Raw genomic sequence first — 15,578 nt, 5'->3', positions numbered from 1 at the left:
ATATGCATAATATGACATGTACCTTCACTGCCATTTTAATCGAATACCACTAATTGCTAGGCACAGAGCTAGGTAATTTACACATATCATTATCATTCAAATGAAGAAGGAAGTAATTGTATCTCAAAAGAAAACAGTACTGCTTTTTGCAATAAAGATTATACTTAATAGCTATTGAGTTTTTGTAATGGGCTAAGAAATGTGCTGAATTATCATCTTTATTTTTGATTTTTTTGGTATTTAAAATTTTTTAATTGAGAAATAACATATAGTATTAGTTTTAGGTGTACAACATGTTTTAATATATGTATATGTTACAAAATGATTACCACAATAAGTTAAGATTCTTTGCCACGCATAGTGATTTCTTTCAGCACTTTTCATATGTCATCCTATTGCTTCTTATTCTCATTATTTGTGGAGAAAAGTCTATCATTTTCTTCATTTTTCCCCAGGATGTTTTGTGTGTTTTTTTGGCTGCTCTTAGATCAGCTTCTTATCTTTTATTTTAGACTAATTACAGGGTGACTAGGTGTGGTTTTCTTGGTGATTATTCTGGCCGGGGTTCATTGACCTTCTGGGATCCTGATTACTTAAATCACTTATAAATATGTATAATACAACAATGATGCTTCAGCTATTACAAATGAAGACATTTGTGGTAAATTGTAATCTTTTTTTTAAACTATTTCATCTTTATAAAAATTTATATTTGAATCATATTATTCAACTCAATTATTTCACATAGAATGAAGGCAAATTGAAAAAAGAATTGAGGTGTTCCCTTTGTGGCTCAATGGTTAAAGAACCTAACTAGTATCCATGAGGATCCAGGTTTGATCCCTGGTCTCGCTCAGTGGAGTGAGGATTCAGTGTTACTGTGAGCTATGGTGTAGGTCACAGACGTGACTCATATCCTGAGTTGCTGTGGCTGTGGCGGAGACCAGCAGGTGCAGCTTCGATTCAACCTCTAGCTGGGAACTTCCATATAACCGCGGGTATGGCTCTAAAAAGAAAAAAGAAATTGAGATTAAGATTAGCATTATTTAGCCCAACATTTCCCTAATGGTATTCTGCAGAACCTGTCATAAATATGCAACATGAGAAAAATTTTAATTTTTTTAATGGTCATTGCTGCATACAGAAATTCTCTTTGAATGTTTTTGATGCACATTAGTATATTAAAGTTGGTGAGAAATACTGGAGCAATGAAAATTGTTTAACTTTACTAAACCCAGAGTCCTTCAAGTTTCTTGACCATAAAACATTTCTATAATATTTTAATCCTGGAACTTTCTCAGACCATACTTTGGGATATAGCGGTTTATTATATTTTTTAAAATGTTTATGGTTCTATTAAATTTCTACTTAGAAATAAAATCACAGTAGAGAAACTTCAGTGCCCTTATAGTCTAATACCTTACTGAAGTAGATAGACTCTCCTGTAATATGCTATACACTCAACTGTCTAACAATATATATGATCACCTACAGTGACAGCAATCTCAATTCTGTGAGACAGTGAATCAGATTTTGGATAATTCTAATTATCGAAGACATTTTTTCACACTAAGCTTAAAGCTCGGTCCCTTCTATATCCATTCATTGTTTCTAGTTAGCTTTCTGGACCAATACAGAATCAAAGAAATTGGAAAAGGCATTTTTCAAATAACTGATGGCTACTCTTAGGACTAACATCCGTCTTATTTAAGCTAAATATTTCTTGACTTTTGCACATTCCTTATAGACAGTTTTGGACTACTATGAATACTCTAGAATTTTCATGTCTTGTATGATTTTGTTTCCTGCTGAAAATTTCAGTCTTGATTTTGATGTACTTGAACATGCAAGCAGATTTGTTTTATGGCTGAAGTTTGAAAACTTCAGTGTCTGGACTCCCTGGTTGTCTGTCTGTGTTGCTGTCATTGTGCTGGTTTTTATTAAGTTCATGGTGTCTTGTCTTTTCATGTGAATGGCTAGCTTTGTATACCAAACCTTATTTCTTCTGGAACTTATATCAGGAAATTGCTCACTGTTTTATTAGCTCTTTTATGTTTTTAACATGAAGTGCTATATATTTCATCAAATCTTGTTAGTTTTTTTTTTCCAGCGGAAGAATTGTATTGAAGGACTAATTTGCCAATATAAGAAACAGATCCTCCCCGTAAATCCTTTGCTGTGCATGTTCTAGATTATAGGTAACTGCCATAAAATGTTGAAATCAAAACATCCTGAAATAAAAACACTCTGATGTGAACATTCTATAATATACTCAATTACCTCCCTGATTTAATGTCCAACATTATCTGATTTTGTGCGTAATTAAAACCTCGGAGTGGGAGGTCCTGTTGTGGCTCAGTGTTAATGAACCTGACTAGCATCCATGAGGATGTGGGTTCATCCCTTGCCTTGTTCAGTGGGTTAAGGATCCAGTGTTGCTGTGAGCTGTGGTGTAGTTCGCAGATGCGGCTCAGATCCTGCGTTGCTGTGGCCGTGGCTGTGGCGAAGGCCGGCAACTTCATCTCCAATTTGACCTCTAGCTGGGAACCGCCTTCTGCTGTAGGTGCGGCCCTAAAAAGACAAAACGGCCAAAAAAAGAAAATAAAAAACCTCTGAGTCTCTGAATTCGGAGACCTTGTCTAGGTCTTCCTTCTCTGATACTAGTTTCATCTTTTTATATGTTACGTTTCTATTCAGTGAATTTTATCTTGCTAATTCTGGCTTTTTAAAATATCCATCCAGAGCTTTTTGACTTTTGATTTTGTCTCTCTCCACAACCTGGTATCATTTTCAGATTTCATTAACAAGTTATTCATGAAAAATTGCTTAATGATATGGAAAACAGTGATATAGCTTTCTTTCAGATAACATTAATCAAATATTAACATATATTGAATAAAGTTGTGGAAATGAGCTTTAATCTCGCTTCATTGGGCTACTGTATAAACCATGTTTTATTTTATCCTCAAGCACTTTCTCAAAGGCCTTTCTGAAATCAAGATGTATTATCTGTAGCATTACAGATTTATCTGGCTAGTAACCCCAGTTATAAAGGAAATGAGGTTAGTTTGTCAGGACTTATTTTTAATAACCCCTTAAGAGCTCTGAGTGACTGTTGCCTGCTTGATTTTATTCCTTTTCTTTCTTTCTTTCTTTCTTACTTGACCTTCACTTTTCAATAACATTCTACGTACTTATGGTTGTAAACCACTTGTTTGCTGGGATCTCCTTGCCCTTAAGATTTTGAACCCTCATTTCATGTCCTGTCAATTACAAGGTTCTCCCCAAGATTTCTGCAAATTCTCTCAGGCTCATATTCTCAAGGTCACCTCTGGCTCCAAGTTGTTGCTTCCATAGAATTACTTTAGTTTATAAATTTTTTCCCCTACCTTTATTGTATAATTTGTTAATTAATCATTAGAAGCTGACCCTTTCCCCACTTAACACACACACACACACACACACACACACACACACACACACACACAACACACACATGCACTCCTATACAAGGCATATTTATGTATATGGCAAACCTGTTAGAAACTTGGAAGGATGGAAGGGAGAGGGTTCGGTAGTGTAACAAAATATGCTAAATGATTTCAATTTGTATATTAGAAACCGTTAGCAACTTCATCTTATTGTCATTCCCCCTCCTTTCTCCCTACCTATTGTCCTTTGTTTTTCTTCACATCCTTATGCAGTAAGATATTCTGTCAAGTCACTATTAACTTGGCCTCTGCTAATTTGTGTCCTCAGATATCACTATCCACCTTAAATTACACCTGAAGGTATTTTCCTCAATATAAACAATTCCTTGCCTAAGAATTTTATAATCATCTGTCTTATAAACACACACAAACACACCCCATCCTATTATAAAATAATCTATAAATTTTTTTTTTTTTTGTGTGTGGAGGGCATCAGCTTTGAAGATACCTATTTCTTGTTCATGATACACATTCTTCTTTCAAAAGCAGTGGATTATTTTTAAGTTTGTTTTCCTGATTTTGAGTATGATGGATGAAGTACAGTCTTACCTTGTTTTATGCAAGCTTCTGCTCTTTTTGGGCTCTATGCTCAAACAAAAATCCCTGCTACATTTTTTGTTATTTATTCTTCATCTTTTTAAAAATATTTATTCTTTTGTATTTATTCTTCATTGTAATCCCTGATATATTTTTAGGATTCTTTATTGAATTCTTTATATAAAGAATTCCTCTATTATCACAATGTTTCCTTAAGTGGCCTTACTCTTTTCTTCCTTTTATAATCTTTTCCAAATAACAGAATTCTTCATTCATATTAAGGTATATTTGCTTTTAAAAGTCAGGTAAATAAGATTGTACTCTACTTCTTTATCTAGTTCTTTAAGGAAGTACCTGTTTTCTTCTGGGGGAAATAGGTCCAAATCAAAGGTAAGAGAGGACAGAGAAAAATGTGATGATATTTTCCTATGTAATTAATTGTAGAAACATGGAAAGGCAATTTGGCTTTATTACTGACATTGCTCATAATTTCCTATGGGAATTTAAGTTAAAAAATTTATCTCTGGTGTTCAAGTTTTTTGAACTTTTTTGGACTATTTACGCATCTTGAGATCACACATTCTATCTTATTGGCATATGAATTTTATAAGGGTCAGTTTTCTTTGAGAGAATATTGGCTTGCAGATCTCTTTCTTTCTTTAGGAACTAGGACAATGTGGAGAGAACACATGACTTTTGGCAGCAGGGAAACCTTACTTGAATCATTGTCTGTTGTGGATTAATTGGGCGACCTTGGGAAAATTAAAAATCTCTGAGCCCTAGTTTCTTCTTCTGAGCTGTAAAGATACTAAAACTTACTCTGAATACTCTAAGGGCCTTGTGTAGATTAAATGATATAATAATATATAAATTCACTGGTAAAATTGGGTATGAATTTTCTTTTATCTTCCTTCCTTTCTTTGTCTTACCTTTTTCCACCATGGTACCTTGCTCCCATTTTCTGACTCTTGCAGTGCAATATTATCCTCATTCCTAAAGATGAAGGGAAATAAATTTGACTCCTAAGTTGAATTAACTTTTATGGCTTTTTGCATTTGTTATACCATAGCCAGTTTTTTTTTTAAGTGGAAATATTTGTCCCTTTTGATTAGGAAATAAACCAGTTATAGGTTTATTATAGGACATGGCTCCTCTATTTAATAACTTCTTATGTCAAATACATTTTTAATATTATTTAATAAAGCTCCCTGCCCCCTCTGGATCAGCACAGAGTAAGTAGACAAAAACTGTAGCAGCCTATTTCTCCCTAAGAGGTGAGTGTTGGTAGAAGCCCAAATGATTGGTGGGAGATCTTCTGTATAAAGCCAGCCTGCAAAGACTAGGAAAGTTGACTGCTTTGTCAAATATGTAGACAACACAGTTAAAAAAAAATGAAGAATCAGGCAAAAATATTTCAAACAAATGATAAGATGAATTTCTAGAAATTAACCCTAATGAAACAGTTCTATGATTTACCTGACAATTCAAAATAATAGTCATAAAGATGCTCACTGAGGCCAAAAGAACAATGCATATACAAAATTAGAATTTCAACAAAGAGATAAAAAATGTAAGTACCAAACAGAAATCATGGAGCTAAAGAATGTAACAGTGAAAAACTCAATAGTGGACTAGATCAAACAGAAGAAAGGATCAATGAACTTGAAGATAGACCACTGGGAAAAATTTAGTCAGAGTAGCAAAAAGAAATGAAAAGAGGGAGAAAGCTAAAGGATTTCTGAGATACAATTTAACAGATCAATATATGCATTATGGTAGTCCCAGAAAGAGAAAAGGGAGAGAGAGAAAAAGGATGAGAAAGCTTATTCAAAGAAATAGTCACTGGAAACATCTCAAATCTGGGGATAGAAATGCACATTGAGATATAAGTAGCCTAAAAGATGAAGCCAAAGAAATTTATACTGAGACATATGATACAGTAGTATCCTTTATCTGTAGCTTTGCTTTCCTTGGTTTCAGTTATCCATGGTCAACTGTGGTCGAAAGATATTAAATGGTAAATACCAGAAATAAACAATTCATACATTTTAAATTGCATGCTGTTCTATGTAGCATGATGAAATCTCATACTATCCTGCTCTTTCCTGTTTGGGATGGGACTCATCCCTTTGTCCAATGTATCCATACTGTATATGCTACCTGCCCATTACTATAAGAAAAACACTATATTTGTGATTTGGTATTATCCATGGTTTCAGGTATCTTCTGAGGGTCTGGGAATGTATCCCTGAAGATAAGGGGGGACTACTCAGCTATCAAAAATCAAATACAAAAAGGGAGTGAAAAGCATTGAACTGGAGAAAAGTGACCATTACATACAATGGACCCCCTGTAAGGTTATCAGTGGATTTTTTAGCAGAAACTTAGCAGGCTAGAGGTAGTGGGATGATAGATGCAAAGTGCTGAAAGAAAAAAAAAAAACATCCAAGAATACTATACCCAGCAAAACTCATTTTCAAAAACTGAGATAAAGAGTTTCCCAAACAAAAGCTGAAGGAGTTCATCACCACTCAACCTGGCTTAGAAGAAGAGCTAGAGGGAGTACTTCAGTTGAAATGAAAATATTTGAAACAGCAACATGATAGCATAACAAAGTTTGAAACTTTGGTAATGGTAAATATATAGACAAATACAGGTTACTATATTACTGTAATGTAGTAAGAAATCACTTTTACTTCTAGTATCAAAGTTAAAAGACATAAGTATTTAAAACAGCTATGACTAAAAATATGGTAAAACATACAATATGAATAGATGTAAATTGGGAGAACAATAACTGTGTATAAGAGAAGCAAAAGTATAGAGTTTTTGTAAGTGATTAAACTTAAGATATTATTGGCTTAAAACAGATGGTTTCAGCTCAGTGGAAATGAACCTGACTAGTAACCACAAGGATGTGGGTTTGATCCCTGACCTTGGGTTAAGGCCACAGAATTGCCATAAGCTCTGGTGTAGGTTGGAGATGCAGCTCAGATCCTGTGTTGTTGCAGTGTAGGTCAGCAGCTGTACTTCCAATTCGGCCCCTAGCCTGGGAAATTCCATATGCTGCACCTGCAGCCCTAAAAAGCAAACAACAACAAAATAACTCCTCCCCCAACAGATTTTTAGAATTATATTTTATGCAGACCTCAAGATGACCACACACACACACAAAAACATAGAAGTTACAAAAAAAAAATCAAAGCTTATCAATAAAAAAATTGGGAGTTCCTGTTTTGGCTCAGTGGTAATGAACCTAGCATCCAAGAGGACTTGGATTCTTGGCCCCTGCTCAGTGGGTTAAGGATCTGGCTTTGCCATGAGCTGTGGTGTAGGTTTCAGATGTGGCTCAGATCTTGTGTTGCTGTGGCTGTGTTGTAGGCAGACGGCTACAACTCAGATTTGACCCCTAGCCTGGGAACTTCCATATGCCATGAATGTCCCCACCGACTGCCAAAAAAAAAAAAAAAAAAAAAAAGACGAAAAAAATCAAGACAGCAAGAGAGAAAAAGATGGAATAAAAATCCTAAAATACTAACAAAAAAGTCAACTATACTTTAATTAAAAAAAAATTAACAGAAGCTACTGATGAAATGGCAATAGTAAATCCTTCCCTATCAATAATTATTTTAAATGTAAATGAATTAAACTTCTCAATAAAAGGGCACAAAATGGCTGAATGGATAAAAGAAAGGAGACCCAACTATATGCTATGTAAAAGAAACTTACTTTAGGAGTTCCCTGGTAGTCTAGTCTTAAAGACTTAGCATTGTCACTGCTGGGGCTCAGGTTATTGCTGTGACTCAGGTTTGATCCCTAGCCTAGGAACTTATGGATGCTGCAAAAATGAAGCAAAACAACCCCTTTAGATTTAAGGACATATGGAGGCTGAAAATGAAGGGATGGAAAAATATATTCCATGCAAATATAACTAAAAGAGAGCAGGGGCTATACTTAAACAAAATGAACTTGATATCAAAAACTATCAAAAGAAACAGGACATTATATGATGATGAAAGGGTAAAATCACCAGGAAGATGTAACAATTATAAATATATGTGACCCAACATTAGAGAACCTAAATGTATAAAGCAAACATTGATAGACTAAAGGGAGAAATAGATATCAGTACAACAGGTGAATAATGGATAGAACATCTAGACAGAAGATCATTAGGGAAACAGAAGACCTGATCAACCCTATAGATGAAACGAACCTAACAGACATATACAGAACATCCCACCCAACATTAGCAGAATACACAGTCTTCTCATATGCACACAATTCTTTCTCTAGGATAGATACCATTTTAGGTCACAAAAAAAGTCTTAAGATTGAATTGATATCAAGGATCTTTTCTGACCACAATGGAGTGAAAGTAGAAATCAATAGCAGAAGGAAATTTGGAAAATTTACAAATATGTGGAAATTATACAACAGACATTTGGAGTGTTTATGTCAAAGTTGAAATCAGGAAGGAAATTAGAAGATTCCTTGAAACAAATGAAAATGAAAACATACCAAACTTATAGGATGTGGCAAAAGTAGTACTAAGAGGAAAGTTCAGAGAGGCAAATCCCTGCCTTAAAAAAGAAGAAAGATCTCAAGTAAAGAACTTTATTATCTCAAAGAGCTAGAAAAGAAGCCCAAAGATGGAAAAAGGAGAAAAAAAAGGAAATTATAAACATTAGAGCAGAAATAAGTGAAATAGAATATAGGAAAATAAGAGAAAAAACCCAACAGGAAGAGTTGGTTTTTTGAAGATAAACAACATTGACAAACCTTAGCTAGATTAACCAAGAAAAAAATAGAGAAGACTCAAAGTTAGAAACGAAAGAGGAGACATTGCATCTGATGCCACAGGAGTAAGAAGATTGTAAGAGACTTATTATGAATATTGTATGCCAAAAACAATACCTAGAAGAAATATATAAATTCCTAGAGGGATATTAGCACTCCCATGTTCTTCACAGCACCATTCACTATAGTCAAGATGAGGAAACAACATTGACAAATGAATGGATAAAGAAATGTATATATGCACAATGAAATACTGTTCGGTCTTAAAAGGGAAGGAAATTCTACAACATGGATGAGGATATTATGGCAAATAAACTAAACCAGTCACAGAAAGGTAAATACTGCATGACTGCACTTCTATAAGATATCTAAAACATTAAAAAATCATAGAATCAAAGAATGGAATGGTCATTTCCAGGAGGTAAAGGAAAAGGGAGTGGAGAATTAGTGGGCATAAAGTTTCAGTTAAGTGAGATGAATAATCTAGAGATCTCATGTAGAACACTGTACCTATAGACAATTTTTTTGAGTACTGTATACTTAAAATTTTTAGGACCATATGTCTCATGTTAAGTGCTCTGCTGTAATAAAATAGAAGAAAATAAACAAGTAAAATAAATTTTGCAGTAATGTTGAAGAAAAATTCAAAATAAATGTATCTTTCTATTTCTCTTAAAAAGTGCCTTGCTTAGAGATGCTCAATAAATATTGAATACTCTTTTGTTCAATCCTCATTCATTACTGAATGGTCATAAATTTAATGACAGTGGTCTGTTAGAATTTTATGGAATTTTAAAATTTATAAAGCAGTAATCTATAAAGCTAGATAATATCTTCTTTATGATAAGAGCTCTTTCTCTTTTGTTTTCCTCCATTTCCTGCATGGCTGGCATGTTGGTGTTAAATATTTGTTGAATGAATGTCTTTCATTTTTCCCAAATGGATTTATTTCACAGCAGCCTTATAAAGCAGACAGGCAAGGGCAATTTCTCCTGTTTTATGGATAACACAATCAAGAATTGGAATTGTAGTGACGACCAAAAGAGTATGGAAATTATCAAATGACATAGCAAGGAGTTGAACCCAGATTTTAAGACCAATGCTCTTTCAACTTCATAGGACTATTTCTAATTTAGATTTCAAGCCCAATTTTGTTCTATGTTCTTAATTTAACTTTGGTTATCATTCTTTACAGTAAAAAAAAAAAATCGCTTGAGATTATATGTGTCTGTTCATTTTCTGCTTCAGCTGTAAACTTCCTTTTCATAAGTGGTATTACCATTCTGTAATGGTAAATGGAAAATATGTGTGAAAGTCCATGGATTAAGCTCAGAAAATGAAGGAATTTTTTTCTCAATAATACTTCATTTTAGTTGCTCTGTAGTTGCCCTATTTAAGTAAGGTGGACTAGCAATTTCTTATGCTTAAAACAATTTCTTTTTACTCTAAACATTAATATTTATAGGGCATTGACATATTATTTGATCATTCCTCCTCCTGCTTTAGTTTCCAGAATCTTTTGGCACTATTTCACACTGACATCTCAGGGACACTAAGATCACACTTGGCAATTCAGTGCTTTCAATCAGGTACTTATTGGATACTCTTTTGTATATATAATGCTGTATGGAATTTTTTTTTTATGTTACAGATAACCCCCAGCAAGTTTTACAAATGCACAAAATATTAAATAAGGCAAAATGACAACTGTTGCGTTGGTTGTTCTTTGGAGTGATGTTACTCAATATTTTTTAATTATAAGAATTAGTAGGCTGCTGGAGCTGCAGAATTATTTGATTCTATTGATCTGACTATAAGAGGAAGCCAAGGCACTGGGAGTGAGAGCTGGGGAAGCTTTACTTGCCAGAGGCCTGGCTGTGTTTTTTTTCCTGCTGCTTCAGCTGGTTTCTTCTTGTCCTCTTTCTCAAATTACTCCATGAATCTACATAATTTTCATGAACTCATTGAATGTGTAGTTTGTATAAAACATTGACTTAGATTTATTTAAAAATATGTTGTCAGTAAAAGGAGGATTTGGGAAGAGGGAATGCTGAGTCAAACTAGATATTTTCCCTTCTGCCTTGCACATGCTTCCCTTTTCTGCAAAACAGATTTTCATTTATTTTAATGGGAGATGAGCAATCATGATCTCTGTTGTTTTATTTTGCAGATTACTATTATTTCCATTTCTGACCATCAAGGAATTTGATGAGAAAACACCATTGGTGTGTTTACAATGCTTTTATACAACACTCACCTTTTGGGCTTAGAGATACTGTTTGCATCTTATTCTTGTCAGTTGTGTGAAATTTGGTAAGGTAGTCAAATAGGACAGAATTTGGATTTGTTTCTCAGTTCAGAGACCATTTTATTATTCAGTTCTGACAGTTTTAGAATATACCTAGATTTGTCTTGGGTTCAAATTTATTCATTGGGCGTTTTTAAAAAAAGTTTGAATTTTGTTTTCAATGAGTTAAAATATTAACACAGGATAAATTCAATGTTCAACAAATTAGTTTGTGATTCTTGGTTCCTTTAAAATTCTCACCCAAAACTTTGAACAAGTAAAATCCAGGAATATGAAAATCTCTTCGATTAATTGTGTTTCCTTTCCCAATTTCAACTGAGAGATCATTTATTTTGAGAAACCATCAATACAGTGGAATTACAGTGCCCTGAGCTAACATAGGAAGTTTCAAGAGGTCTGTTTCAATGGTCAAGCACAGTAGCCTACTGGTATAAAAAAATGTTCACATTAAGACAACCTCAGATCTCTTTAAGTAAAATCTAAATCTCACCTTAACCTTTGTCTTATTTTTATCTATGCTTCAGCTTTACCTGCAAATAAAATTATTGATTTTACTCTTTCACATCTTTAAGTGGATGTGTGAGCAGATGGGAATGGGGTGTATTCAATATGGAGCTAAATTAAAGTAACATTAGATTTTTGTATGACCTCTTCTTGAGAATTATTTGTTGTAAGTGGAAAAAAATATTTAAATGAATGAATTATAGTTCAAATACTTTGAACTATTTTGTATCAACAATTGGAGGATATAAGTCCTGATAATGAAAGTTTAAGCTAAAACTTCCACATTATGTAAACTCTGACCTTTAATGAAAACAACTTGTGCGGATGAAGTGTTCATAGATTTTCACCCTTTCTTCACTGGCCATGGACATGTTATCTGGAAGTATTGGTTTTCATGTTTTTTATTTTGAAATCTTACAAATGTGTTTACCCTAAAGTTCCTAATTGGAGTTGCATAAAATTCACAGAAAAAATGTGAAGAAATACTCAAGAAATAGAGCTAATATTTCTTTTTTTTTATAATTGAAGTATCTTTCATTCTTTAAAGAAAATATGATTTGTTACACAAGACAATTCTTGATTTCATTCACTTATAAATACATTATATTTGCATATTATATATAACTATATATAGGTTTTAAAAAAACCTCTTAAACAAAAAGAAAAATGTACTCAATGTCTTGCTCCCAAAGGTAGATGAAAACAGTTGGGTGAATGCCATTCTAGACCATTTCTTGATATCTCTCTATATCCAGAAGTGCATATCATTAATAAAAAATTGATCATGCTACATATATCATTTTATAACTTATTATCTCACTTAATGGAGTATAGTGGACATCTTTTTGCTTCAATAAATTTGTGTCAACATCATGGTTATCTTTTAATTATAAAATCAACAATTCTTAATTTTATTTTTTCCCCAAATTCCTCACTGTACCAAGAAAATAACCCAGAAAATACAAATCAAAAGTGAAAGAGGAGTTCCCATTGTGGCTCAGTGGAAACAAACCTGACTAATATCCATGAGGATGCAGGTTCAATCCCTGGCCTCACTCATTGAGTTAAGGATCCAGGATTGCTGTGAGCTATGGTATAGGTCACAGACATAGTTCAGATCTGGCATTGATGTGGCTGTGGTGTAGCCTGGCAGCTGCAGCTCCAATTCAACCCCGAGTCTGGGAACTTGCATATACTGCACCTGCAGCTCTTAAAAAAAAAAAAAAAAAGAAAAGAAAAACCTAATTCCATCCCCAAGAAAGACACCAAAGTTGTTTTGGTGTCTTTCTTGGAGCTAATATTTCTTAGGGAAGAAAAATGCAGGGGATAGATAATTCTTTAGATGTAAACAGATTGATTCGTAAAATGGCTGAGGATAGTTTGTAGATAAAACTACTTACAGTGTTTAGAATCTTAAAATCTGAGATGAGTTTGTTTTGAACACTATGAGAAGGGACTAAGAAATAGACAAGGCACAGAAATGATCATACAACATGATAAATAGTTAATATAAAGATTATTAAATCTATGTTAAAAGAAATTTGTTTACTGTGATACAAAGGGGGGAAATGAGCAGCCTTTGGCTATATTTAAACTGATGGGTAGCATCAGTTCCCTTTTACGGCTCTGAAACTCCTTCAAATTCCCTCATGTCTTCTATATGGCTTGAGTCTCTCAGTATCAATGGGTTTTTTCTACTTCACCACGTATTGCTTTTATCTCTTTTTTTGCACTCTATTTATTATTTTTCCTTGTGTTCAAGTTAATGGTAGAATAGAAAGAGGACAAACGTAGTAAAAGCCAGTTCCTTTTTGAAATGCATAGAAATATCATATCACTATGTTGTATACCAGGAACTAACATAGTATTGTAGGTCAGGTATAGTTCAGAAACAACCAAACAAACTCATAGAAAGAGAGATGAGATTTGTGATAACCAGAGGTGGGGTGTGGTGAGAGAGAGAACTGGATAAAAGTAGTCAAAAGGCACAAACTTCCAATTATAAGACCAATAAGTACTAGAAATGAGATATACAATATGATAAATGTTTAACAATGTTGTATGTTATATATGAAAGTGGAAAGTACAAATCCTGTTATAAGGAAAATATTTTTTTAATATTTCTTTAATTTTGTATCTATATGAAATGATGGATGTTTGACTTGTGATAATCACATCGTGATGTATGAAAGTCAAATGATTATGCTGCATACTTTAGTGTATACAGTGCTATATGTTAGTTATATCTCAATAAAACTGGGTAAAAAGATCATTTGGCCTAATATGAAGTTTTATGATTCCCAAGGGAACCTGGACAAAGCCAGATTAGGGCAAAAGGCCAGATAAAAGAAAAATTATGACTGTACTGTTTTTAGGAATTAAAATTATATATTTTTGAAAAAGAAAATAGTTCAAACTTTCTGAGTCTCAGTTTACTTGTAGCATGGGAAGAGAAATAGGAATTTCTTGTGAAGATTAAATTGGAAAGGATGAAGCACCTGGCACTGAGACAGTATTCAGTACATGTCAGTATCTTTCCCAAGTCTGTAAGTTACTTTAGGGAAGGAAATATGTTTTTCATTCATAATGCCTTGTGCATGGTAGTCTCTAAAAGATCATTTGTGGAATTTAATTTATTGCTCCGCTGTGAAAGCTTAGCACTATCATTTCCTATCTCTTTTTCCTCTGTTACCTTGGATTGAAATAAACATGTTGCTTTCATGAAACTGAGGATTTAATTCGGTATAATGCCATTGTAATATGACTTATTCCATAGAGATTAAAATAGTAAGGGTCAAGTCATTTCCCTGGAAACTTAATTATATTTTGTAAAATCTTATTAGCCTGTCTTGTAGCATCATAGTCACAGTGGAATTCTGGTGTGTTTAAGATGGTGAAGTTTCTATCTGTGGAACTCTATCTAATGGCACACAGTGGGAATATGGGGAATAAATGACATAAAGAGAGAGCAAATGCAAATGCATTGCAAATGATATTACTTGACATTTTCAATCACTAATCATTTAAAGTATGTTCTAATTTACTAAAATAAACCAAGAATTCAATTTCTTGTGGGCTCCTTTTGCTTAATTATTGGTAGCAGAACAGTATTCTCTGACACACTGTAATTTGTCTGCTTTGTGTTCATCTGGTATCTGACTTAAAAATGAACAGAAGCCTTCTGATTTAGCAGAACTGATTTCATAACTCATGTCTGTTATAGAGCAGAAATGGATATATGTTTGCTGAACATGCTATATATGCTTTGATCATCAAAACATTAATTTCCTTTTCAAAATATAAGATCTGAGAGTTCTTACTGGCTAAAGTTTGCTAAGCAGATACTTCCACAAGGGCAAGTGGCTACCTTTACATAAATTTGTTTCTGTAACTGAGATGTGAGAAGTCCTTTACATTGTGTCATTATGATTTGAAATTATACATTCGTTGCATTTTTTTCCTTTAAAAGTAGCAGTGTATCCTAAAACATGAAGAGTTAAGAATTAAATGCAGTAGGCGCTTATGTTGGAATGAGGACTAAACAGTCTTGTCATTCATGTAATAATGTTGATTGAACTTGATTGTACAGTTTTTAATTCTTTATAATTGTGCCTAATTATCTAATCGAATGGCAGTTAGCTAGCATTTGTTATGTCTGTATTATGAATGGAGAAACTGAGGCTCAGTATCAAATATTTATCTGTGTTATTGGTTAGGAACTTGAGAAAAATATGCCACTATCCTAATGATTTACTTTTGTTTTCAATTTCAGTTTCAAAGAACATTTGATTCTCTTAAAAATGTTTCCAACAAATCTGACCTCCAGAAAACCTACCAGAAGCTTGGGAAGGAGCTGGAAAATTTGGACTACTTAGCTTTCAAACGTCAGCAGGTAGGAGTCAGAATTCTCCTTGGTGAAGTATGTGTACACTGTAGTC

At 33.5% G+C, this 15,578-nt stretch overlaps 1 protein-coding gene across 5 annotated transcripts in view; it reads left to right on the top strand.

Annotated features, from left to right (window-relative positions):
- The window catches only part of CTNNA3 (catenin alpha 3), a 1,780,789-nt gene that overhangs the window by 197,820 nt on the left and 1,567,391 nt on the right, over window positions 1–15,578 (top strand). For all 5 annotated transcript variants that reach the window (XM_021074380.2, XM_084997062.1, XM_021074383.2 and 2 more), the window contains one exon: window positions 15,413–15,532. In XM_021074380.2, coding sequence (XP_020930039.2) covers window positions 15,413–15,532 — 120 coding nt within the window. The remainder of the gene's footprint in view (window positions 1–15,412; window positions 15,533–15,578) is intronic.

This window comes from Sus scrofa, chromosome 14, assembly GCF_054392235.1.
Source record: "Sus scrofa isolate SSC_HxYL_T2T_F1_AM1 chromosome 14, Sscrofa_HxYL_maternal_Yorkshire_Landrace_v2.0, whole genome shotgun sequence".
Classification (NCBI taxonomy): Eukaryota; Metazoa; Chordata; class Mammalia; order Artiodactyla; family Suidae; genus Sus; species Sus scrofa.
The sequence above is the reverse complement of the archived record's forward strand: the minus strand, read 5'-3'. Positions and strand labels throughout refer to the sequence as shown.